General features: G+C 46.6%; 1 protein-coding gene across 1 annotated transcript in view; it reads left to right on the forward strand.

Annotated features, from left to right (window-relative positions):
• The window catches only part of NECAB1 (N-terminal EF-hand calcium binding protein 1), a 388,232-nt gene that overhangs the window by 336,985 nt on the left and 25,087 nt on the right, over positions 1–26,160 (forward strand). The window contains exons 8-9 of the mRNA XM_073679571.1: positions 2,477–2,553; positions 5,144–5,197. Of these exons, the coding sequence (XP_073535672.1) occupies positions 2,477–2,553; positions 5,144–5,197 (131 nt within the window). The remainder of the gene's footprint in view (positions 1–2,476; positions 2,554–5,143; positions 5,198–26,160) is intronic.

A 26,160-nucleotide genomic window follows, 5' to 3' on the forward strand; every position in this document is an offset into this window, starting at 1 on the left:
CCCACTCTGTGCCTCCATATATTAATAGTGCTCATCTGTTCCTCCATATATAAATAATGCCCACTCTGTGACTCCATATATTAATAGTGCTCATCTGTTCCTCCATATATCAATAATGCCCACTCTGTGCCTCCATATATCAATAATGCCCACTCCGCGCCTCCATATATCAATAATGCTGACTCTGTGCCTGTGCCTCCATATATCTTTAATGCCCACTCTGTGCCTCCATATATTAATAATGCCCACTCTGTGCCTCCATATATTAATAATGCCCACTCTGTGCCTCCATATATTAATAATGCCCACTCTGTGCCTCCATATATCAATAATGCCCTCTCTGTGCCTCCATATATCAATAATGCCCAATCTGTGACTACATATATTAATAGTGCTCATCTGTTCCTCCATATATCAATAATGCCCACTCTGTGCCTCCATATATCAATAATGCCCACTCCGCGCCTCCATATATCAATAATGCTGACTCTGTGCCTGTGCCTCCATATATCTTTAATGCCCACTCTGTGCCTCCATATATTAATAATGCCCACTCTGTGCCTCCATATATTAATAATGCCCACTCTGTGCCTCCATATATCAATAATGCCCTCTCTGTGCCTCCATATATCAATAATGCCCAATCTGTGACTACATATATTAATAGTGCTCATCTGTTCCTCCATATATCAATAATGCCCACTCTGTGACTCCATATATTAATAGTGCTCATCCGTTCCTCCATATATCAATAATGCCCACTCTGTGACTCCATATATTAATAGTGCTCATCTGTTCCTCCATATATCAATAATGCCCACTCTGTGACTTCATATATTAATAGTGCTCATCTTTTCCTCCATATATCAATAATGCCCTCTCTGTGCCTCCATATATTAATAATGCCCACTCTGTGCCTCCATATATCAATAATGCCCACTCTGTGCCTCCATATATCAATAATGCCCACTCTGTGCCTGTGCCTCCATATATCTATAATGCCCACTCTGTGCCTCCATATATTAATAATGCCCACTCTGTGCCTCCATATATTAATAATGCCCTCTCTGTGCCTCCATATATCAATAATGCCCTCTCTGTGCCTCCATATATCAATAATGCCCACTCTGTGACTCCATATATTAATAGTGCTCATCTGTTCCTCCATATATCAATAATGCCCACTCTGTGACTCCATATATTAATAGTGCTCATCTGTTCTTCAATATATCAATAATGCCCTCTCTGTGCCTCCATATATCAATAATGCCCACTCTGTGACTCCATATATCAATAATGCCCACTCTGTGACTCCATATATCAATAATGCCCACTCTGTGACTCCATATATCTATAATGCCCACTCTGTGCCTCTATATATTAATAATGCCCATTCTGTGCCTCCATATATTAATAATGCCCACTCTGTGCCTCCATATATCAATAATGCCCTCTCTGTGCCTCCATATATCAATAATGCCCACTCTGTGACTCCATATATTAATAGTGCTCATCTGTTCCTCCATATATCAATAATGCCCACTCTGTGCCTCCATATATCAATAATGCCCACTCTGTTACTCCATATATTAATAGTGGTCATCTGTGCCTCCATATATTAATAATGCCCCTTCAGTGCTTCCATATAATAATGCCCCTTCAGTGCTTCCATATAATAATGCCCCTTCAGTGCCTCCATATAATAATGCCCCTTCAGTGCTTCCATATAATAATGCCCCTTCAGTGCTTCCATATAATAATGCCCCTTCAGTGCTTCCATATAATAATGCCCCTTCAGTGCCTCCATATAATAATGCCCCTTCAGTGCCTCCATATAATAATGCCCCTTCAGTGCTTCCATATAATAATGCCCCTTCAGTGCTTCCATATAATAATGCCCCTTCAGTGCCTCCATATAAATGCCCCCTGTGTTCTGTATAATAATACTGTCCCTCTCTAAGTGATTCCATGCCTCGTTTGAGTCAATAGTCACCTAACAACATTCCCGCGATGAGGGACGGAGTTCTGCTTCGGTCTGCAGTTTGTGGCTCGGCATAGGTGGCACAATGAAGTCCTGTGACATCTTCCATACACCCCTCATCTCTGGTAGCCAAAAGTCCAAAACTGCTTGTAACTTACCCGATTAAGGGGCAGGAAACCAAAGGCTCTGCTGTGCCACAGGCTTCAACTGTGTCTGCGTCCTTAGGATCCATCTCCAGATGTATATATTCTGTATACTGTTTGGGTATCCGGCCTGGCTCCGTCTCCTCCAGTCACAGTTGCATACCTCTATGACTGCGATCTATACTACACTTCTTGGTACCATGGTGTAATGTTTTATACACATTTATGAAGGAATAACCTACAGAATGGTTTAATATACCAAAATCTACAGGCAGAATCGTCCCTCCCTAGAGCAGCTTGTATTAAATGCTGGAATATTTTGAGTTCTATTACTTATTTATTCTTCCCGTAGGCTTGCTAGACGAAGACAACCAGTGGATGACCCAGATAAACAGACTTCAGAAACTAATTGACAGACTGGAGAAGAAGGTATGGAGATATATCGCTGAGCTTTTCTTCCTCTGAAACGTGGCTACCTTTTCTAGTTACCAGTAGCGAGCGTCCGTTCTCTCCCCAATGCCCCACTGTTCCCGAGCTTTATACCTAGTGTCACACCTATACTAAAGAGTCTGTCTGAAAGGAAATACAGATAATATAGGGCAACAACTCTCCTTTCTCTGCATTGGGAGAGAAGCTACCCTGATATAATACGTTTCCTTCCATTATAAACCTCTGCCAGTTTGTAGACGGTATGATAAGGGAAGGTGCATTGCCAGTATCGGGCACCAGGGGCATCTGCCACGTTCTCAGTAATTGCCACATTGATTTGTATCTGCATACTCTCCCACTGCTTCATGGTGACCCAAGTATCTTCAGTGGCGGCTAACACCCCTGATAAGACATATGTCACATGGCGGGATTTAACTTGGTGAACACAGATCTGATATTTATATCACCTGCATTGTGTTTATTTATTGCAAATATCTTCCAAAACGAATATGACCCTGAGGGGTTTAATTGTTATGATTTGTCTTTTGCACCTTTGCATTTCTGAGAATATTAATATTTCGCTGCTAAATCTAGGGGTCAATTCACATGCAGCAGATTTGGTATAGAAATTTTTGTCACTGTTCTGTTCCTCTGAATGCTGCTCGCAGAAATCTGTGAACTCCATACAGATAAATGGACCAGACATTTCTGCAACAAGTCTGCCTCTGCCATGTGTGAACAAATATTTATAGGGAGGTCAGAAGGTTTGGGGCTGCCACCACCCTTCAAAGGATAGTTAAAGGGGTTGTCCACTACTCAGATAACCCCTTCTCAATGCCTATGTTTCCTCCTTTTAAAATAACAACACATATACTCACCTCCAGTGCCGGCGCCATTTCAGCAGTGTCGGCACAGGCTCTCTCAGTGATGGTGTAACATTGTGACGTCACATAAACCCTGCGGCTGGTCAGCAGCCACTTCACTCTCCCCACCTTCGGATGTATCCCATACTTCCAGAGGAAGAGAGAGCAGCAGCGCTCACTTCCTCCGGATGTAAGCAATTTGTTCAAAGGCGGGGAGAGTGAAGTGGTTGCTGACTGGCTGCAGGGTTTGCGTGACGTCACAATGTTACACAATCACTGAGAGAGCCTGTGCCGACACTGCTGAAATGACACCGGCACCAAAGGTGAGTATAAGAGTTGTTATTTAAAAGGGGGAAACATCCAAGAAGTGGACAACCCCTTTAAAAAGGCCTCTTGAACTCTTCTTCATGTGAATACTCAAGACCTAAGGACTTGGCGGTGATTCGCATCATTATTGAGGGTTAAGAATGCTATTAAGGCCCTATATGGCACCGTCATCAGGACAAAAGTGTCCAGCTTTTGCTTGTATTTTATCTCCACTGCTCCCCTGAGCATTCCTTTTTTTTGTTATTTATATATATTTAATCTGCCATACAGTTCTAGAGATATGGGCCTTTTTATTTTATGCTCATTCTTATGGTTTTTCCCAAGAGGGCATGGTTCACAGTGTAAAAATACAAAGCAGCCTAATACACCCCCCAGAGAATCCTGTGAGCCACGCCCCCTTGGAAAACAACATTGAAATTAGTACTAAATAAAAAGGCCCCATATTTCTGGAACCGTATGGTGGATTTACAAATCAAAACAAGCAAGCGGAATAACGCAAAATTGAATACTCCAGTGAGAAGCAGGAATCAAATAAAACCAAAACTGGCCACTTTTGACCTTGTAACAGGCCATCTTTAAAGGACACCTGAGTGCAGAATATGTCACCCCAAGCCCTATCCTCAGGGACATCAATGAACCTTTAGTCCAATATTGGGATAAATAAAATTTATGTGATGCATACGCCTAAAATCACTCACATTAGTCCTGGTTCTCACTCGGGCTTGTAATGTAGTTCACCTATCTCAGATACATCCGCAAATTTAAAGGGGTATTCCCATCTCCAAGATCCTATCCTAATATGTAGTAGGTGTAATAATAATAATATTAGCAAATACCTCCAATTAGAAATGTAGTATGGTTTTTCTGATTCGCTATGTCTCTTTCCTCATGTGCAGGCATTGCAGGACCTTGGGTAGCCGTGGTTATGACCACTAGCAAATAGCTACCTGTCACTACATCAGTGGTCGTAACCATGGATACCTAAGGTCCTGCAATGCCTGCACATGAGGAAAGAGATATAGCAAATCAGAAAAACTATACTACATTTCTAATGGTATTTGTTAATATTATTATACCTACTACATATTGGGATAGGATCTTGGAGATGGGACCCTTAAAGTGAATTTCATAAGACGTTATATATATTTCAGATTTATCAACACTAGCACAAGGAATAAGTTGAGCTCTTACCTATAGCAACCAATTAGGTTCCTGTTCTTATTTTTCAAGCAACCATTAAAAATAAGAGCTGGAATCTGATTGGTTACAGTGGGTACCTGCTCCATTTTTACCTTGCTCTCATTTTGATAAGTGGTCACCTTCCCGCCATTATATTATTATTAGTGTTCTGTTACCCGTGCCTTTCTGAAACTAGTTTTGTATTTTTCTGTTTTATTAAGGATCTAAAACTTGAACCCCTAGAAGAAGAAATCTTAGAGGGAAGCACAAAATCGGTAAGTAATTCAATGATATTTGTTTTCCCAGCAGAGTGCTCAGCGTCAATCTGTAAAAGCTTCTTAATGTGACATTTTCCACAATCGACAGCAAGTTTTACCATTATAAAGTTGTTGTTTTTTTTTACTTTTCTGGAAAATTTATCTAAAAGGACATTTTCTTTTAGTCACTAGGGAATGAAAGGATGAGAATTAAAATATATTTATAAATGCTCATCTGCAAAATTGTAGCTGTTTGACACTAGCATTGAGTGTCAGCTGTAATATGACAGCATCTAAGGGACCGTATTATCGGTCCGAGTGCGATCCGACAAAACATCAGATCGCACTCGGACCAATGTTATTCTAGGGGACCGTGCACACGTCCGATTTTTTTTCTTGGACAGAGCCAGAATCTGTCTGTGGAAAAAAATTGCAGCATGTCCGAGTTTGATCCGATATTCAGATCGCACTCGGCCATGCCAGTCAATGAGTCCAAGGGAAACACCGACTTCCACGGACTGACAGTGTGTGCGCAAGGATACTGGCTGTGCTGGCCACGCGAGCAATGGTTGGGCACGTTCTCCTACCCGATTCTCTGAGGAAGCCCCTCGCTACACTTCCTCGTGTACCTGTCTGCAGGTAGTTTCTTCCATTGTAATGTTTTCACGCTGTTGAATGTTTGCAGCATTCATTTTTCTAATAGCAGATTTCAGCTCGGTCCGAAGAGATCAGGACTCATTTGTGGCCAGTTTAAAAAAGTCCTTTATTTTCTTCTTAACCATTCTTTTGTACTTTTGGACATGTGCTTTGGGTCATTATTCTGCTATAGAACCGATTTTGTGTGACTCAAACCTCATTTCTTACACTTGAGAACACATTTCGTTCTAAGAAAATTGTATGATTTCACGGTTGCAGTAACACATTCCAGTCAGCAAAGCAGCCCCAACAACATAATCGTTCCTCCACCATATTTCTTTTTGGATACGGAGTGTTTTTCTTCATAAACTTCATTTAGTCTATAAACATTATCGATGGTATACACTGACAGAAAGCTCTGGTTTGACTTCATCTGTCTATAGGAAATTTTCCAAAAGAATTGTAATTTGTCTTTCTCTTTTTTTATTCCTTTCTTCGAGCAATTGGGTGCGTCTTATCATTTTACCCATAGAGTCCTCTTTCGCTCACGTGCTGTGTACTGTAGCAGTTAAACTCATCATCCACTTCATATACGTCCAGCTGAGCCTGAAGTTCTCTGCATATTGTACATGGTATCATAGATACATTTTTAAAACTCTTTTCTAGGGTTCTCTCATTAATTTTCCTCTTTTCACCATGTCTTGACAATTCCATGACTGAACAAATTTTTTATAAGATTTCAAACTGTTGAAGCCAGGTTGCCAAGGTCTTTGGAGATAATTTTGAACAGTTTTAGACTGCTTGTGCTTGGTGATAATAGCATTTCTAGTCTGCTGAGAAAGCGCTCTTGACTTTGCCATTGTAGACAAGGAACATGGAATAAAACTTATCTTTTTAAGCATTAAATTGACCATTCATAGTCTATTTAAAGTAATGTAAGCACTGACGAGGTGGGGACACGAGTCTTATTTCTACTTATTCAAACTTTAGTCTGATTTTTTCTTTTACTTCAAGCTGAACAAAGGGTGACATTAATTGTGTCCTGGCATTGTTTTCAATTTAGTATTCTTTTTACCTGCCAAGTTGGTATTTTGTTATTTTTGTGTTTTTCTGAACATATGAGTTTATATACCATATATTCAAGTACCAAAAAAAAGTTGTTGTTTTGTAGTTTAGTTTGTTGTCTCACTGCCGTATTCATTCCTGGTTATACATACAGTAAAACCATACTGCAAGTAGTTTAACCATGAATCAAAACACTAGACAATGTTTTTGCTGTGGCCTTTGTGTGGAATATATGAAAAGTCAGGGGCAGAAGCAAGAAGTAGAAACCTCCAGGGGATGAATAGTTGCAAGAGATCCGTGACCTTTTCAGAACTTATGCTGGAGCTGTTCTCTCTGCTTCACCTTTTTGATGTTTTGTTCCTTAAATGTATTATGTTCAAATGTCAACTTATTTCTCCTTCACATACAGTGGGGACAAAAAGTATTCAGACCCCTTTAAATTCTAAAAAGTTCATTTTTTTTCATTAAAGTACACTCTGCACCTCATCTTGACTGAAAAAAAGAGAAATGTAGAAATTTTTGCAAATTTATTAAAAAAGAAAAACTGAAATATCACATGATCATAAGTATTCAGACCCTTTGCTCAGTATTGAGTAGAAGCACCCTTTTGAGCTAGTACAGCCATGAGTCTTCTTGGGAATGATGCAACAATTTTTCACACCTGGATTTGGGGATCCTCTGCCATTCTTCCTTGCAGATCCTCTCCAGTTCCGTCAGGTTGGATGGTGAACGTTGGTGGACAGCCATTTTCAGGTCTCTCCAGAGATGCTCAATTGGGTTTAGGTCAGGGCTCTGGCTGGGCCAGTCGAGAATGTTCACAGAGATGTTCTGAAGCCACTACTTTGTTATTTTAGCTGTGTGCTTAGTGTCATTGTCTTGTTGGAAGGTGAACCTTTGGCCAAGTCTGAGGTCCAGAGCACTCTGGAAGAGGTTTTCATCCAGGATATCTTTGTACTTGGCCGCATTCATGTTTCCTTCAATTGCAACCAGTCATCCTGTCCCCACAGCTGAAAAACACCCCCATAGCAGATGCTGCCACCACCATGTTTCACTGTTGGGATTGTACTGGGCAGGTGATGAGCAGTGCCTGGTTTTCTCCACACATATCGCTTAGAATTATCACCAAAAAGTTCCATCTTCGTCCCATCAGACCAGAGAATCTTATTTCTCATAGTCTGAGAGTCCTTCATGTGTTTTTGAGCAAACTCTATGCGGGCTTTCATATATCTTGCACTGAGGAGAGGCTTCCGTCGAGCTACTCTGCCATAAAGGCCCGACTGATGGAGGGCTGCAGTGATAGTTGACTTTGTGGAACTTTCTCCCATCTCCCTACTGCATCTCTGGAGCTCAGCCACAGTGATCTTGGGGTTCTTCTTTACCTCTCTCACCAAGGCTCTTTTTCCACGATTGCTCAGTTTGGCTGGACGGCCAGGTCTAGGAAGACTTCTGGTGGTCCCAAATTTCTTCCATTTAAGGATTATGGAGGCCACTGTGCTCTTGGCAACCTTGAGTAATGCAGAAATTCTTTTGTAACCTTGGCCAGATCTGTGCCTTGCCACAATTCTGTCTCTGAGCTCCTTGGGCAGTTCCTTTGAGCTCATGATTCTCATTTGGTCTGACATCTACTGTGAGCTGTGAGGACTTATATAGACAGGTGTGTGCCTTTCCAAATCAAGTCCTATCAGTTTAACCCCTTTAAAGCCCAAGACGTACTAATACATATCTGCGCCCTGGAACTTAAGAGCCTGATACGTATTAGTACATCTTTGCGATCGCGCCCGCACACAGGCTGATTGTCACAGCTGACACCCGGTGCTATGTGCCGGCGTCCAGCGATGTCTGCCGCGGCTTCCCGGATGTTGCCATGACGACCCGATGTCGTCATTACAACATCCGGGTCACCAGACAGCAGGAAGATATTTTGGTCATGCGCAGTGCATGACCAAAGTATCTTCTGCATCTGCAGCGCTGACAGCCTGTATAGCACAGGTATGGTGCTCCATCCCTATGCTATACAGGCAATCAGAATAAAAAAAGTGAAAGTCCTATAGTGGGACAAAGAATAAAACTAAAAAAAAGTGTCAGAAAGTGAAAAAAAAATAAAAAAAATAAAACAATTCCTGAGTTGTTGGTTTTTGTTTATTCTGCCTCCCAAAAATCGGAATAAAAAGCGATCAAAAAATGTCACGTACCTGAAAATGGCACCAATAAAAACGTCAACTCATCCCGCAAAAAACAAGCCATCACATGACTCTGTCGGCCAAAATTTGGAAAAATTATAGCTCTCAAAATATGGCGATGCAAAAACTAGATTTTACAAAAAAATGCGTCTTTTAGTGTGTGACAGCTGTCAATCATAAAACCCAATATGATTCTGGTATCGCTGTAATCGCACCGACCCGAAGAATAAAGTCTTCTAATCACTTATACCACACGAGGAATGGCGTAAAAAATAAACTCTAGGGTTAGAGTTGTGCTAGGGTTAGGGTTGGGCTATGGTTAGGGTTGGGCTAGGGTTAGGGTTGGGCTTAGGGTTAGGGTTGGGCTAGGGTTGGGGTTAGGGTTGGGCTAGGGTTAGGGTTGGGCTAGGGTTGCGCTAGGGTTAGGGTTGCGCTAGGGTTGTGCTAGGGTTAAGGTTGGGTTTAGGGTTGGGGTTGGGGTTAGGGTTGGGCTAGGGGTTAGGGTTAGGATTTTTTTCAAAAGTAAAAAAAAAAGATGACGATATGGCGACTAGTGTTGAGCGCAAGTGCTCGCTACTTGAGTTTTCATCGGGTGCTCGGGTATGCACTGAGTATCGCGGGTGCTCGAGTGACATGCTCGAGTCTCCGCCCCATATGCTTCGCGGCCAAAAAAAACTCGCAGGGATTGCCTGCCATGCACGAGCGATCCCCGCATGTTTTTTTTGGGTGTCTAATAACCGTGAAACATGCGGGCGGGGACTCGAGCATGTCACTCGAGCACCCGGCATACATGGTGCATACTCGAGTACCCGATGCAGACTCAAGTAGCGAGCACTTGCGCTCAAGACTAATGACAACTTATTCAATATGATGACCTAATGTTATCAAATTCTGTCGTACCACTGGGTTCAATATACCCCTTGATAAAATCATTGAGGGGTGTAGTTTCCAAAATGGGGTCACTTGTGGGGGGTTTCCACTATTTAGGCACATCAGGGGCTCTCCAAACGCGCCATGGCGTCCGCTCTCGATTCCAGCCAATTTTGCGTTCAAAAAGTCACACAGTGCTCCTTCCCTTCTGAACTCTGCCGTGCGCCCAAACACTGCATTTTCCCCACATATGGGGTATTGGCGTACTCAGGAGAAATTGCAAAAAAGTTTTTGAAGTCCATTTTCTCCTCTTACCCTTGTGAAAATAAAAAAACTGGGGCTAAAACATCATTTTTGTGGAAAAAGTTAGATTTTTTTATTTTCACGGCTCCATGTTATAAACTTCTGTAAAGCACTTGGGGGTTCAGGGTGCTCACCACACATCTAGATAAGTTCCCTGAGGGGTCTAGTTTCCAAAATGGTGTCAGTTGTGGGGGGTTTCCACCGTTCATGCACATCAGGAGCTCTCAAAACGCAACATGGCGTCCGCTAATTATTCAAGCAAATTTTACAATCAAAAAGTCAAATGGTGCTCCTTCCCTTCCAAACCCTGCCGTGCGCCCAAACAATGGTTTTCCCCCACATATGGGGTATCTGCTTACTCAGGAGAAATTGCACAACAGACTGCATGGTGCAATTTCTCCTGTTACCCTTATGAAAATGCAAAATTGGGGGCTGAAAAACATTTTTGTGGGAAAAATGTGAAAATGTTATTTTTACGGCTCAATGTTATAAACTTCTGTGAAGCACCTGGGGGTTCAAGTGCTCACCACACATCTAGATAAGTTCCCTGAGGGGTCTAGTTTCCAAGATGGTGTCACTTGTGGGGGGTTTCCTTAGTTTAGGCACATCAGGGGCTCTCCAAACGCAACATGGCGTGCACTAATTATTCAAGCAAATTTTACATTCAAAAAGTCAAATGGCGCTCCTTCCCCTCCGAACCCTGCCGTGTGCCCAAACAGTGGTTTTTCCCCACATATGGGGTATCTGCATGTTCAGGGGAAATTGCACAACAAATTTTGGGGTACATTTTTTCCTGTTACCCCTGCGGAAAAAAAAAAAAATTGGGCCTAAAGTAACATTTTTGTGAAAAAAGTTACATTTTAATTTTTTTCTTCCACATTCCAAAAATTCCTGTGAAGCACCTGAAGGGTTAATAAACTTCTTATATGTGGTTTTGAGCACCTTGAGGGGTGCAGTTTTTAGAATGGTGTCACTTTTGGGTATTTTCTGACATAAAGAGCCCTCAAAGTGACTTCAAATGTGATGTGGTCCCTAAAAAAATGGTTTTGTAAATTTTGTTGGAAAAATGAAAAATCGCTGGTCAACTTTTAACCCTTATAGCTCCCTAATAAAAAACAATTTTGGTTCCAAAATTGTGCTGATGTAAAGTAGATATGTGGGAAATGTTATTTATTAACTATTTTGTGTGACATATCTCTGATTTAAGGGCATAAAAATTAACATTTTGAAAATTGCTAAATTTTCGCCAAATTTTCATTTTTTTCACAAATAAACGCAAGTGATATCGAAGAAATTTTACCACAATCATGAAGTACAATATGTCACGAAAAAACATTCTCATTATCAGTGGGATCCGTTGAAGCGTTCCAGAGTAACTACCTCATAAAGTGACAGTGGTCAGAATTGTAAAAATTGGCCTGGTCATTAAAGTGCAAACCACCTTGGGTTGTAAAGGGGTTAATTAATCACAGCTGGACTCTAATGAGGGAGTAGAACCATCTCAAGGAGGATCACATGGTAATAGATAAAATGTTACTTAAATATGAGTGCCTGAGTAAAGGGTCTGAATACTTATGACCATGTGATATTTCAGTTTTTCTTTTTTAATAAATTTGCAAAAATTTCTACATTTCTGTTTTTTTTTCAGTCAAGATGGGGTACAGAGTGTACATTAATGAGAAAAAAAATTAACTTTTTAGAATTTACCAAATGGCTGCAATGAAACAAAGAGTGAAAAATTTAAAGGGGTCTGAATACTTTCCGTACTCGCTGTATAAGAATACCATTTTGTTTAGTATTTTGCACAACCAATCCCCACAAATTCAGCATTATTTAGACATGGATATCACCTTCTTAGGCCTCCTGCACACGTCCTGGTGATTCCTGTACAGGAAAAACAGTACTGGTGAGATCCGTGTCCGTATGCCATCCGTATGTGACATCCATGTAGCAAACGTGTGACATCCATGTGTCCGTATGTCACGTACCGGCGCCTGGGAAAAGCAGTACAGCTCGCGCTGATCCCTGGCGAGCAGGAAACAATTATGGGAGTTGTATTCAGCCACCGCTGAGTACATTCAGTGTAAAATGAAGAATTAAATAAAAAAATGGCGTGGGCTCCCGTGTCATTTTCATAACCAGCAGAGGGAAAGCCAACCACTGGAGGCTGATTTTACTAACCAGGGGCCATTAGTCAAAAATGTTGCTTGGCTATTAATAACAGCCCACAGCTGTTTGCTTAGCGTTTACTGGCTAGATTACAGGGGAACCCTAGAAAACAATTGATGTAGGGTCACCCTATAAAATCTTTCTAGCAAAGGCTAACCAGACAGCTGGGGGATGATATTAATAGCCAAGGAAGGGGCCATGGATGCTTGCCCCCTCCAAGACTAATAATATCATCCCTCAGTGGCCCCAGAAATGGAGCATCAATAAGATGCGCCAATTCTGGCGCTTAGCCTCACTTTTCCCACTTGCCCTAATGCGGTGGCAAGTGAGGTAATAGGGTTGGCGTTCATGTCAGACTTGTATTGGCAGCTGACATGAAGCCCAGGTTAGTAATGGAGAGGTGTCTATGACGCGCCCCTGGGCCTGTGTCGCGCTGCGTTGCGCACGCGGGAGCTTACCCGGAGCCGGATCTCTTGAGGGTTGTAGTCTCGTGGCGGTGACCCGGTCCGTGCCCAGGGAGTCAAACTGAGCGGCGATGTAACAGCGGTAGATGCAGGACGACTACGCCACCCGTTGAATGCAGCTATGGAGCTGCCGCTGCAGGACAGTCCGCTGAGGCCGGTGGATGGATGGTGCAGCGTAGATGGTATAACCCCCAACGGGAGGGGTATGGCCTCAGGGCAGCAGATGTGGATGATGGGGGTAGCAGGAACCACTCAGAGACGGTGCGGTGTAATTCAGGGTCTTTACTGGTAACAACGATAGACCCTCCCGGAGTACTTGCTAGTGAACGGGGCCTGGTCAGTCCTTGAGCAGATGGGATCTCCCCTGGCCAGGCGGAGTTGTAGGCCTCCCAAACTGACTGTACTCTTCTGGCTACCTTGCTAGAAGCGGATATAAGTAGCCCACGTCCCTGAGTGTACCGTGTGGTGCTCACCCGTATGGCCGGTGACTCGGGGCCTTCTAATGGCTTCCGCTCCACGATGGCAGTGCTGGTCCCACGCGTGTGACCGTGCCTTCGGGTTTCTGGGCCTGAGGACCTGAAATCCCCTGCCGGTCGGCTTCTGCTGCTGGGTAGGAGTTAGTCCCCACAGCCTCGGACGCCGGGTCCGGTAAGAAAGCTTCTCAGTCAGGGCGAGCTCTGCAGCTGCCAGCCCCTGACTCGTAGTGGTATTGCTTCTGCTGTTTCTTGTCTCTACTCTCCTTGACTGACTAACCCTGCTTCAGCCCCGGGTTTATATAGGGGAAGGTCTTCCCCTCCCAAGACTGGGCAGGAGGTGTGGCATGCACAGGATCCCTGACCAAAGGACCTCCCACCTGCTCTCAGACATAACATTACATTACTGTGGGAAACCAGACCCCTGAGGTGCCACATTCCCCCCTAGTGAAATTTAGTACTCCGGGACTAAACATATTTTAGAAAAACATAACAAGATATAACAACAATAATAGTACAATAAGAAGAAACACATAAAGGTGGTCATGGCATGTCCGTAACCGGGTGCAGTCTTTGAAGAAAGCAAGGTGTCCATTTCACCAAAACAGGGAGACGTAACCAGGTAGGGGTCTGTCCTACCCCGAGTCCTTAGCAGTCTCTAGTCCATCCTGGGTTACGCTCCAACTAATTGTACAAGGATTCCCGGTAGATCCACCAAGGATTCCTAAAAATAACTGGAAACACAAAATTATACACAAGCAACAATACACAGATAAACATAAATAAAACAATTTATACACTTCAAATCCTCCAGCGTGCGGGTAACTGGCCTCTAGTGGCCCTAGTGGACCTACGGAGCTGACTGTCTGGCCCTGAACTACAGGGTGTAGGAGCTGTCAAGGGTAAACTGGGCAGCTGTCTACCGGCTCTTTGTCTCACTAGGGGTACGGCAGGCTCACTATAAGCAGAGGGTTGATCCTCCTGTTCTGCTTGTGTGGAGACTTCTGCCTCCTGGACCGGCTGTTCTTCCAGCTCTACCTGTTGCTCCGTAGGTGCTTGGGATGCTGGTTGGAGGAAGGTGAATACGGGTACCACAACTGCACCATTGACTTGAGTCCAAGACCGAGGGAAGTCCCCGAGCACAGTACTAACCATATCTTCCCTTTCCTCTACGGGTCGATGGTCTTCTTGTTCCTCTTCAGGGTTCCTCAGTTGTTCGGGACACTTCTTCAGGTGGTCCCGGGATACAATGGCTGTGGTTTCCCCTCCGTCTTTACTGATGGTACAAACCTTCGGGTTCTCGTGGCTTGAGGGCAGTACGGTGTACGGGTCCTTCTCCCACTGGTCGTCCAACTTGTGGAGCCGTCTCTTCCTCTTCAAGACCTGCTCTCCGGGTACCAAGGGAACAGCGGGAGCATACTGGTTGTAAGTTTTCTCTTGTCTTTCCCTAGCCTGACAGAGACTTCGCTCCACGCTCTCCTGTACTCTCCGGTACTGCTGCTGCCTCTCTGTGTCCCAGTCTGTTTCTGGTGAAGTGTCCTCGGGTGTCAGGACTCCCATTTCCAGGTCAACAGGTAACTTACCAGGTCTTGCCCTCATTAGGTAAGCCGGGGTACAGTTGGTGGAACCTACCGGGATGTGGTTGTATAGGTCCACCAGATCGGGCAACTTCTCAGGCCACAGACTGCGTTCTTCCAGGGGCAACGTTTTTAGAAGATCCATTACCACCTGGTTCATTTTCTCACAAAGTCCATTAGTTTGCGGATGATAGGGTGTCGTCCTTATCTTCCGGCAGCCATACAGAGTGCAGAATTCTTGGAAGACCTCCGCTTCAAAGGCAGGTCCCTGGTCTGTCAACACTTGGTCCGGGTACCCGTGTGGACGGCAGAAATGCTGCTGGAAGGCTCTAGCTGCTGTTCGAGCTGTTAAGTCCTTGACGGGGACGACAACCAAGAACCGGGAGTAGTGATCCACGATGGTTAGTGCGTAGACGTAGCCACTTCTGCTTGGGGTCAGTTTTACATGATCCAAGGCTACCAGTTCCAACGGTTGCCGGGTGACGATGGACTGCAGGGGAGTCTTCTGGCTGGCACGATCCTTCCTTCTTAGGTTGCACGGGCCACAGTCTCTGCACCACTTCTCAATGGTTCCCCTCATGCCTACCCAGTGGAATCGCTCGCGCAGCAGGAACTCCAGCTTCTTCCACCCGAAGTGTCCAGCTCCGTCGTGGTATGCCTCCATCACCATGGCTGCGTCTCTTCGTGGCACCACTACTTGCCAGAGTAGTTCATGCGTCCGTGAGTTAACCATTCTGCGGCACAACTTCCCTTTGTAAAGGAACAGTCGACTCCTCTCTGCCCATAGTTGTTTGGCTTCCTCCGGAGCGTCTGGTTCAAGGCAAGCCTCCGGGCGAGTCAGCATCTCCTTCACCAGTCGGACGGCAGGGTCGCTGTCTTGCGTTTCCGCCCAGTTGTAGTGAGGTAAGGGGTTCAACGTAGCAGACTGCTTACTCCTTACCCGGTGGGAGTACTGGACAGTCCCATGACGGTGGAACGCAGGGAGTTCAACTTCTTCCAGTCCCTCCGGATCTTCTCCTTCGTCCGGCAGGTTGGGCATCCTGGACAGGGCATCCGCGTTGGTATTGGAGCGTCCGGCCCGGTATTTGATTGTGAACTCGTAGTTGGACAGACGGGCCATCCACCTCTGCTCCAGGGCACCGAGTCTTGCCGTGTCCAGGTGTGTCAACGGGTTGTTATCCGTGTACACGGTGAACCGGGAAGAAGCGAGGTAATGCTTAAAGCGCTCGGTGACTGCCCATACTACGGCCAGGAACTCTAGCTTAAATGAGCTGTAATTCTCGGGATTCCTTTCGGTGGGTCGCAGCTTTCGGCTGGCGTAGGCGATTACTCGTTCCTTCCCCTGCTGGATCTGGGACAGTACGGCTCCTAGCCCGATGTTACTGGCGTCGGTGTAGAGGATAAAGGGCTGGCTATAATCCGGGTACGCCAGGATTTCGTCCCCCGTGAGGGCCATCTTCAGCTGGCGGAAGGACTCTTCTTCCAGCTCCTCCCATTTGAAGGGCGGCTTCTGGTTCTTGGCCTTCCGGGACTGGCCTATCAGGAGGTCCTGCATAGGTGCTGCCTTTTTGGTGAAACCGGGAATAAACCTTCGGTAGTAGCCTACCAACCCGAGGAACTGCCGCACTTCTTTTACGCTGGAGGGGCTTGGCCATTCCTTAATTGCGGTGATCTTATCAGGGTCGGGAGCCACTCCGTCAGCGCTCACCACGTGTCCCAGGTACTGCACCTTTGGTTTCAGGAGGTGACACTTGGAGGGTTTCACCTTTAGGCCGTAACTCGCCAGAGCTTCGAACACTTCAGCCAGGTGTTTCAGGTGGTCCTCATACGTCTTGGAATATACGATGACATCGTCCAGGTACAACAGGACCGTCTCGAAGTTTCTGTGGCCCAGACAACACTCCATTAGTCGTTGGAAGGTTCCCGGTGCGTTGCAGAGTCCGAACGGCATGCAGGTGAGCTCGCTAAGTCCCATCGGGGTGGTGAATGCGGTCTTCTCCCGGTCCGCCTCTGCTACAGGAACCTGCCAGTACCCGCTAGTGAGATCCAAGGTAGAGAAGAAGTTAGCAGATCTTAAAGCAGCCAATGACTCCTCTATCCTTGGTAAGGGGTACGCATCCTTGTGTGTGATACGATTGATTTTCCGGTAATCTACACACATCCTCATGGTGTTGTCTTTCTTTCGGACTAAGACTAGTGGAGCTGCCCAGGGGCTACAGCTATCCCTGATCACCCCAGCCTCCTTCATGTCTCTAAGCATCCCCTTGGCGTGTTGGTAGTGGGCAGGGGGTACGGGTCGATACCTCTCTTTTATAGGAGGATGGTCTCCCATGGGGATGTGGTGTTCTACCCCCTTGACTCGCCCGAAGTCTAACGGGTGTTTACTGAACACTCTCTCGTACTCCTGAACCACCCGATAGACTCCTTGTTTCTGGTGTGCGGGAGTGGAGTCAGTACCCAGATGTAGTTGCTGACACCAGTCCTCCATGTTTTTCTTAGAGCCGTTACCTTCCTCCGGGTGAGATGGAGGCAAGGGTTCCACAGATTGTATAGAATTTTGGTTAATGGTATATAATTTGGCTAGCGTGGCATACCGGGGCAGGTACACTTCCCTCTCCCCGATATTTATTATGCGAACGGGCACCCTCCCATGGCGTACATTAACCACCCCCCGTGCTGTCAAGATGGTGGGCCTACTGTCTGAGTAAACTGGTTCTACCATTGCCTGGTAATCTCTACCTCTCAGACCAATAGCTGCCCGGCACCAAATCATCATTTCACTTTTTGGGGGCATGGCAATAGGAAAAGGGTCACACATTCTCACGCTACCAATCTCACCGCCGGAGAGTTCCACCTGTTGCCGTCGCATCAGTGCCCGGATCTCTTTTTGGAGCACTCGCTGCTCGCCGGAGCTGGCGTTCTTGGCAACCTGCTGTAAAAGGAAAATCACCTCTGCAAGACAATTTTCAATTACATTAGTTCCTAGAGTTATCTTTGGGTGACTCTCGTGTTTGTCAATGTCTACAATGATCAGTCCCTGTGCTGCCAGTTCAACTCTACCAATTTTAATGGTCACCTCTTTAAATCCGATCTGTGGCACGGGCTGACCATTGCTGGCGATGATACTCAAGTCGTCGTCAGGGTAGCGGGTAATATCCGAGTCATTCCAGTACTGCTTGAAGAGCACGTACGGGATGGTGGTGACCTGTGACCCGGTGTCCAGTAGGGCACTCATAGGAATGCCATCCAGTACCACAGGCAAGACTGGACGTCCTCCCACATATTTGTCGCGCCAGTTTGATGGGCCTGATGATCTTTTTCCTAGGGGTTGGCCCTCTACCCTAGGTTGTGCCAGTTTAAAGGACAGTACCTTGCCATATGTCCGGGTTGATTACAGCGGCGGCAGATGGGTCGTCCGTCCTCGTTGTATCGGTCGCTGGGTCTTCCTCTGGCCGGTGGGGTCCTCCTTGGTCGACGCCACGGGATGTCCTCCGGTCCGGATGCCAGCTGGATCTTCCCTGGAGTGGAAACCTGTAAAGACTGCACAGTTCGGGTTAGCGCAGCAACACTTTTAGCTAGCTCTTGGACCTGATGGTGCAGGTCTGGAGCCGAGTCATTGTTCAAAGCCTGCGCATCAGCTCCCACAGGCCCGGCCGACAAGGGCGCCGCCTCCTGGTGGTAGGTGGTAGTGGGGCGTCTGTGGGTCACAACGCCACCTGGTGCCGGTTCTCGGAGCACCCGGATGGCTCTGTCCTTGAACTGTGCAAATCCCAGATGAGGGTCCTGTAAGGCCATTGCCCGCAACTGGGTTCGGTGGGCATTGCAATATAAACCCTCTATAAATTGTTCAGTTAACAGCCTGTCCTCGTCTCCCACGCCGTCAGGGTCGGTCTGCTTAATGGCTCTCAGGGCCTCTTGTAGGTTCAGGGCATAGTCCCTTATACTCTCATGTGCCCGCTGTTTGCACCCGTAGAATCTAAGCTTGATCTCGGCTGAGGTGCGGGTATCAAAGGTGTCCTTCAGCCGGGTTAGTATCCCTGCGACAGTCTTCCTCCCAGGTGGCCAGGATTTTACTTCCCTTTTGGCTGCCCCGGTTAGTTGGGCCACCAGGATGCTCACTTTTTGCTCTTCTGTGAGGGGGTACACCTGGAAGAGGCTATCCAGCTTTTCTCTAAAGTCATGCAGGGTATGTGACTCCCCTGAGTACTGGGGTAGCCAAGCTGCTCCCGGGATATAGGGCATGGTGAAGGGCATAACTGCAGCAGCGGTAGCGCTGGCGGGGGTTGAGGCAGTGAAGCTCTCCTCCGTATCCGACATCTTCCTCCCCCCTAGTGGACCGTGGCCTACCTTGCGATGATCCTCTTCCGTAGGCCGCGGCTCCGCAGTGGATCGTCAGGGTTGAGGACCTTCCGTCGCGCTCCTGTGACGTCGGCGTCTGCTGGGCTCCTTCCAGGACCTTACACAACGTCCGGACGTGAGGCGGGGCTTCATTTCTCGCGCGCTTTCGGAGTCCACGCCCCTCTTCTTCCCGCGCGGCGTCCTCAAGATGGCGTCCAATGGCGGGAAAACTCCACGGATGGCGGGAAGAAGGCAGAAGATGGCGCCGGATGGCGGGAAACTTCACCGATGGCGGGAAGAAGGCTGAAGATGGCGCCGGATGGCGGGAATCTTCACCACAGGTAAGTTTGAAAAGTCTCTTTTTCAGGCACGCAGTACCCGGTGGTTGCGGGCACGAAATCCTGCCGACTACGCCAAAGTTGACGCGCCCCTGGGCCTGTGTCGCGCTGCGTTGCGCACGCGGGAGCTTACCCGGAGCCGGATCTCTTGAGGGTTGTAGTCTCGTGGCGGTGACCCGGTCCGTGCCCAGGGAGTCAAACTGAGCGGCGATGTAACAGCGGTAGATGCAGGACGACTACGCCACCCGTTGAATGCAGCTATGGAGCTGCCGCTGCAGGACAGTCCGCTGAGGCCGGTGGATGGATGGTGCAGCGTAGATGGTATAACCCCCAACGGGAGGGGTATGGCCTCAGGGCAGCAGATGTGGACGATGGGGGTAGAAGGAACCACTCAGAGACGGTGCGGTGTAATTCACGGTCTTTACTGGTAACAACGATAGACCCTCCCGGAGTACTTGCTAGTGAACGGGGCCTGGTCAGTCCTTGAGCAGATGGGATCTCCCCTGGCCAGGCGGAGTTGTAGGCCTCCCAAACTGACTGTACTCTTCTGGCTACCTTACTAGAAGCGGATATAAGTAGCCCACGTCCCTGAGTGTACCGTGTGGTGCTCACCCGTATGGCCGGTGACTCGGGGCCTTCTAATGGCTTCCGCTCCACGATGGCGGTGCTGGTCCCATGCGTGTGACCGTGCCTTCGGGTTTCTGGGCCTGAGGACCTGAAATCCCCTGCCGGTCGGCTTCTGCTGCTGGGTAGGAGTTAGTCCCCACAGCCTCGGACGCCGGGTCCGGTAAGAAAGCTTCTCAGTCAGGGCGAGCTCTGCAGCTGCCAGCCCCTGACTCGTAGTGGTATTGCTTCTGCTGTTTCTTGTCTCTACTCTCCTTAACTGACTAACCCTGCTTCAGCCCCGGGTTTATATAGGGGAAGGTCTTCCCCTCCCAAGACTGGGCAGGAGGTGTGGCATGCACAGGATCCCTGACCAAAGGACCTCCCACCTGCTCTCAGACATAACATTACATTACTGTGGGAAACCAGACCCCTGGGGTGCCACATCTATAAGACGCTCCCATTACTAACTCCATAGTAAAAGTTAGTAAATAAAAACACAGCCTGTAAAAAAAAAACTTTATTTGAAATAAAAGTTCACACAGTTTTACACATTTATTTAAAAATAAAAAACACATTTATACTCACCTTACGCCTATTCTTCTGAAGCCATTGTCCCCTGTAAAAAACTGAAATTAATAAACAACAAAAATACTCACCTTCACACCCAATTCCCTGAAGCTATTGTCCCCTGTAAAAAAAAAACTAAAATAAAAAACAACCATATAATTCACCTGTCCGACATACTGTCCCACGCCGTAATACATCTCTGCAATATTTGGTTTACAACCTGAACAGTGGCATGAGGCTACTGTCCAGGCTGCAAACCATGAGACAATGAGCTGCTGCAAGCGCGGCTTTATTGTTGAGCAGTGACATCATAGAGGGTACCGCTGCTCACCGAAGCTGCGTTCCCACGGGCAGTTCACTGCGAGCCAGGACGATGAACTGCGCTGAACTTAATGAGATCACCGTGAGAATTTTCAGTAAGCGGCTGTATTCTCTATGACTTCACCGCTCTTCACTGAAGCTGCGCTCGCAGCAGCTCACTGTCTCATGGTTTGCAGCCTGGACAGTAGCCTCATTGCACTGTTCAGGTTGTAAACCAAATAGCGCAGAGATGGATTACGGCATGTTACAGTATGTCAGACATGTGAGTATTATGAAAAAGAAAAGGGAAGTCCACCGGCACATCCAACAGGAAATAATTAAAAATTGTTCTTTATTGAAGAAAAAACGAAAACATGCTAAAATTAAACCTCAGAAACCTGACGCGTTTCTGGTGTATACAACACCCTTATTCATAGAATAATGTGGTGCTATCAGATATTTTGTGCAAGCTTACACATTATACCAGCATGGCGGTGGATTTACGTATGGCCAAACTGGCTGCAATGTTTGATGGCATGGACAGTTCTTGTGGCCCACATTCAGAGATTAAAGATCTCTTTAATAAATTGGAAAAATTATCTAAGCAAGAACTACAGACATGGTGGAATCATAATACCATCAGAAAATATATTGAAAATAATATGATCCCCGGGGGATTACGTATCAAAAAATCACCCACATATATTTTTTCAGATCAATTCCTGACTGAATGGAATTTGATACTTTCTGAATGTTCTCTAAAATTGATGGGTCTAATCACCTCATATGAAGAAACTAGGTTGGAAACTCTAAAAATGGACATTGATTTAATTAATATTAAGCTCAACAAAATTTCAGAAACCTCAGAATATCATCAATTAAAGAAAAATATGTCTGATAATCTCAATGCCTTGGAGGACAATATCATCAAAATAAAACAATCCAAGTTTAATAGAGATATATCAGATTACAATAATGATAAGATCTATACATGAAACAGAGACCCCTCCAAAAGGCCATTCAGGTCTATTTTGAAAAATCGCTCTGGTCACTATTCACACCAGGAGCTAAATAGAAGGTCCGTTTCTTTTTCATCATCGGACTTTAACTCATGTGATAGTGGTTCTGATACCTCTGCATCCGGCACAAATATCAGACAGGAACGTGGCCAATAGTTTCCAAAAAACGTCGCAGGAGGAGGGGAGGCAGGAGAGCTAGGAACAGAAGATTGGAGACGCTATCCCATAAGTGACAGAAAATGCCGACATCATCGCTAGATAAAAATCTTCAGAGCGTTATTGTTTTGACTCTGTTTGTGTTGTCTTCTGCGCAAATTGATGTCCTAGCTAAAGGATTACATTTTGTTCCTTCACAAAATTTCAATTTATTACAAACCATCAGGGATGTTAATCGTTTTACACGTCTACTTACGGTCAAGAGACATTTTTTCAATGAGCAACATTATTTTTCACTTACTGATGAGACTGTTACTGTTCATGAACAGACTCATGATGCATCTCTTACAGTTTCGGATCAAATTGCCTTATTAACCTTGTCTTCATTACAAGACACTAACCAGCTTTCGGATAAACCAGCAGATGATGATATTTGCGTCACTTCGTCTAATCCATCGTATTATCCTTTAGAATCGAGAGCTCCCTCCTTGGACCTTTTTCAATCTTTGGTTGAAAGAGATCTTAGAAAGTTATATGCTGATACTCGTGAAATCCACTTTAATAGTAATTTTGATAAATCCCAGTCTGATTCTGTCAAAGATCTACAACACAATCCACACCTGACCATACGCCAGTCTGACAAGGGAGGATGTGTTGTTGTGCTGGAAATGGATCTGTATTGTACAATGTTTTTTTTTATTCTAAATTATACTGACACTTATTTGAGGTTAAAGTCTGATCCCACAATTGCTTTTAAATCTGCATTGTCTGAGTGTTTAAATGAGTGCATCAGGCTTGGTATTCTTAATTCTAAGCTATTTAAATGGCTAATCCCTGAATTTCCTATTATTCCTATTTTTCATGGTTTTCCCAAGATTCATAAAGGGGTTTTTCCACCCCCTTTAAGACCCATAATAGCGGACATAGGGTCACTAAATGAAAATCTCAGTGAATGGATTGATAGCTATCTCCAGCCCCTTATAGCCAGGACTCCGGGTTATTTGAATGATACCTCCACAGTTTTGAAGGTTTTTGACAATTTTACTTGCCATTCAGATTATTCCTTTGCGACATGTGATATAATAAACTTGTATTCTTCCATTCCTCACACCACAGACATGGTAGCTGTGAAATATCATTTGGACAATTATAGTGCTTATTCATCACCTCTCAAGCAGTTTATTTTACTGTCACTTGATTATTTACTTCAGCATAATTTTTTTATGTTTCAGTCAAAATTTTTTCTTCAGAAGTTGGGAGCCCCAATGGGTTCGAAATTCTCACCTTCACTCTATATTCTCTTTATGGCTTGGTGGGAGGAAATATATATTTTTTCTACTAACAATCTTTTCATTTCATCTTTGGTATGGTTTGGTAGGTATGTGGATGACGTACTCCTGGTTTGGAAGGGGAGCGAGTCCACATATTCTGATTTTGTTCTATATTTGAATTCTAACAATTGCAATGTTCGGTTTACATGTAGTCCTCTAACTACTAATACTCCTTTTTTGTATATTACGTTACATGGCAACTGTGTCACCCCAGGCCTGGATGCCACAAACAATAACCTGTGTCTGAGAGCAGGAGGGAGGTTCCCTGGTTAGGGACCATTAGCATGCAGCACCTCCTGTCCCAGGCCAGTAGGGGGAGCTGGCTGCCCTATAAAAGCTGGAACTGGGGCAGGGTTAGAGAGACCAGAACCCACTTCTGAAGTGACCAGAAGGGTTCTCAGAGAAGAGGGACAGGTCAGCAGCAGCTGAGGAGTCCCTGAGGCAGAGGAGAAACTGCAAGCCAGGGACAGAGGCGATGAGAGCCGGTCCTGGCAGAGAACCAATCTAAGCGGACATTGGGGTCCGAGGCTGCCCGGGTTATCAAGCCCAGCAGCAGAGAACCAACCCGCAAGGGATTTCAGGTCCCTTGGCCTAAGAAGCCTGGAGGCTCCACCACACAGAGGGACCAGTACAGCAAGGAGAAGCAAAAGGTACCCAAGGCCCAAGTCGCAAGCCATACAGGCGAGAAGTACACGGCCAGCACAGGGATGTGGGCTATTACACCACGAAGAGGGGGATAGTCAGAAAGAGCTTAGATCGAACGGTAGGCCTACACACTCACCCTGACCAGTGGGGCTCGCCCGAATGCTCTCAGACACCCAGGCCCATTCCTAACCGGTACTACTGTTGGGTCATTAATAATTCCTACAATAAAGACCCTGGACTGTTTGAAGCGGACTCTGAACTCTTGCTATTGCGGCCTGCACTATCACCCCCAGCATCCACCTACACTGCCCTGAGGCTACACTCTTCCCGTGGGGAGTTATCCTACCCCTGTGCTGCACAACAACACCAGCTTCAGCGGTCTGCCTCGCAGTGGCGGTTATCCCTGACCGCAATCCACGGGTGGCGTAGTCGGATATTCACCAATCTATAAATAGACTGCCACAACATTGGTCTGACCGCCCTGAGCCACGGGACTGGGTTGCCACTACTACTCCCATCAGCACCGTACACCAGAAGGTCCGGTTCCGGGTACCCCACGGCCCAGGGGGCGAGTCAGCTTTGGCGTAGTCGGCAGGATTGTGACCAACCCACCACAAACGGGTATTGCGTGCCTGAAAAAGACTTTATACTTACCTGAGTGAGGTTTCCCGCCATTCGGGGCCATTTCCCGCCAATCGGAGCCGTTTCCCGCCATCGGGCGCCATCTTCGGGACGCCGCGCTGGAAGAAGAGGGGCGTGGACGTCAAAAACGCGTGAGACCTGAAGCCTCGCCCTACGCTGAGACGCTGCACAAGCTCCTGGAAGGAGATCCAGCGGACGCCGACGTCATCGCCAAGCGACGCAAGGTCCTCACCCAGAGCATCGCGAGTGGAGCCGCGGCCTACAGAAGAGGATCGCCGGAAGGTAGGCCACGGTTAACTAGGGGGGAGGAAGATGTCGGACGCGGAGGGACCCTCTACCACCAGCATAGCCGCTGCAGCTGTGATGCCGTTTTCCATGCCCTATATCCCCGGAGCGGCCTGGCTGCCACAGTATGCTGGCGAGTCGCATACCTTGGGCGACTTTAAAGAAAGGCTGTATAGCCTGTTCAAAGTTTATTCCCTGACAGAAGAACAGAAAGTAAGCATACTGATAGGGCAGTTAACTGGTGCAGCCCAGCGGGAGGTAAAGTCTTGGACAGCTGAGGAGAAAAAGACTGTAAGGGGGGTTCTGACCCGTCTACGGGACACCTTTGATACCCGTACCTCAGTAGAAATCAAAATGCGGTTCTATGGATGTAAGCAGCGAGCTCAAGATAGCATCAGAGATTATGCCCTAAATTTACAGGAAGCCTTGGGGGCAATTAAGCAAGCTGACCCTGGCAGCGTGCAGCATACAGATAAACTGTTGACTGATCAGTTCATAGAAGGTCTGCTGTCCAGCGCCCACAGAACCCAGCTGTGCCTCATGGCCCTACAGAACCCCGATTTGACTTTTGCACAGTTCAAAGATAGGGCCATCCGGGTGCTCCGAGAACTCGCACCGGGTGGCGCTGTAGTTTCCCGGCGTCCTGCCATCACTTACCACCAGGGGGCGGCGCCCTACCCCGCAGACCTTGTGGGGGCTGATGCGCAGGCCCTAAACCCATCCCCGCCTGCAAACCTGCACCATCAGGTCCAAGAACTAACAAAGAGTGTTGCTGCATTGACCAGGACCGTACAGTCGTTACAGATGGACCCGTCAGGACCAATCAAGCTGGCTTCAAGTCCGGAGGATGTCCCGTGGCGTCGACAGAGGAGGATCCCGTCGTTCAGAGGGAGGCCCACCAACCGTTACACTGAGGATGGACAGCCGATTTGCCGCCGTTGCAGCCAGCCGGGACACATAGCCAGGTACTGTACTTTAAACGGGTCCGACCTGGGGCAGAGGGCCAACCCCCAGGCA

Source organism: Phyllobates terribilis, unplaced genomic scaffold, assembly GCF_046119375.1.
Source record: "Phyllobates terribilis strain yellow unplaced genomic scaffold, ASM4611937v1 Scaffold_4__5_contigs__length_816908805, whole genome shotgun sequence".
NCBI classification, from domain to species: domain Eukaryota; kingdom Metazoa; phylum Chordata; class Amphibia; order Anura; family Dendrobatidae; genus Phyllobates; species Phyllobates terribilis.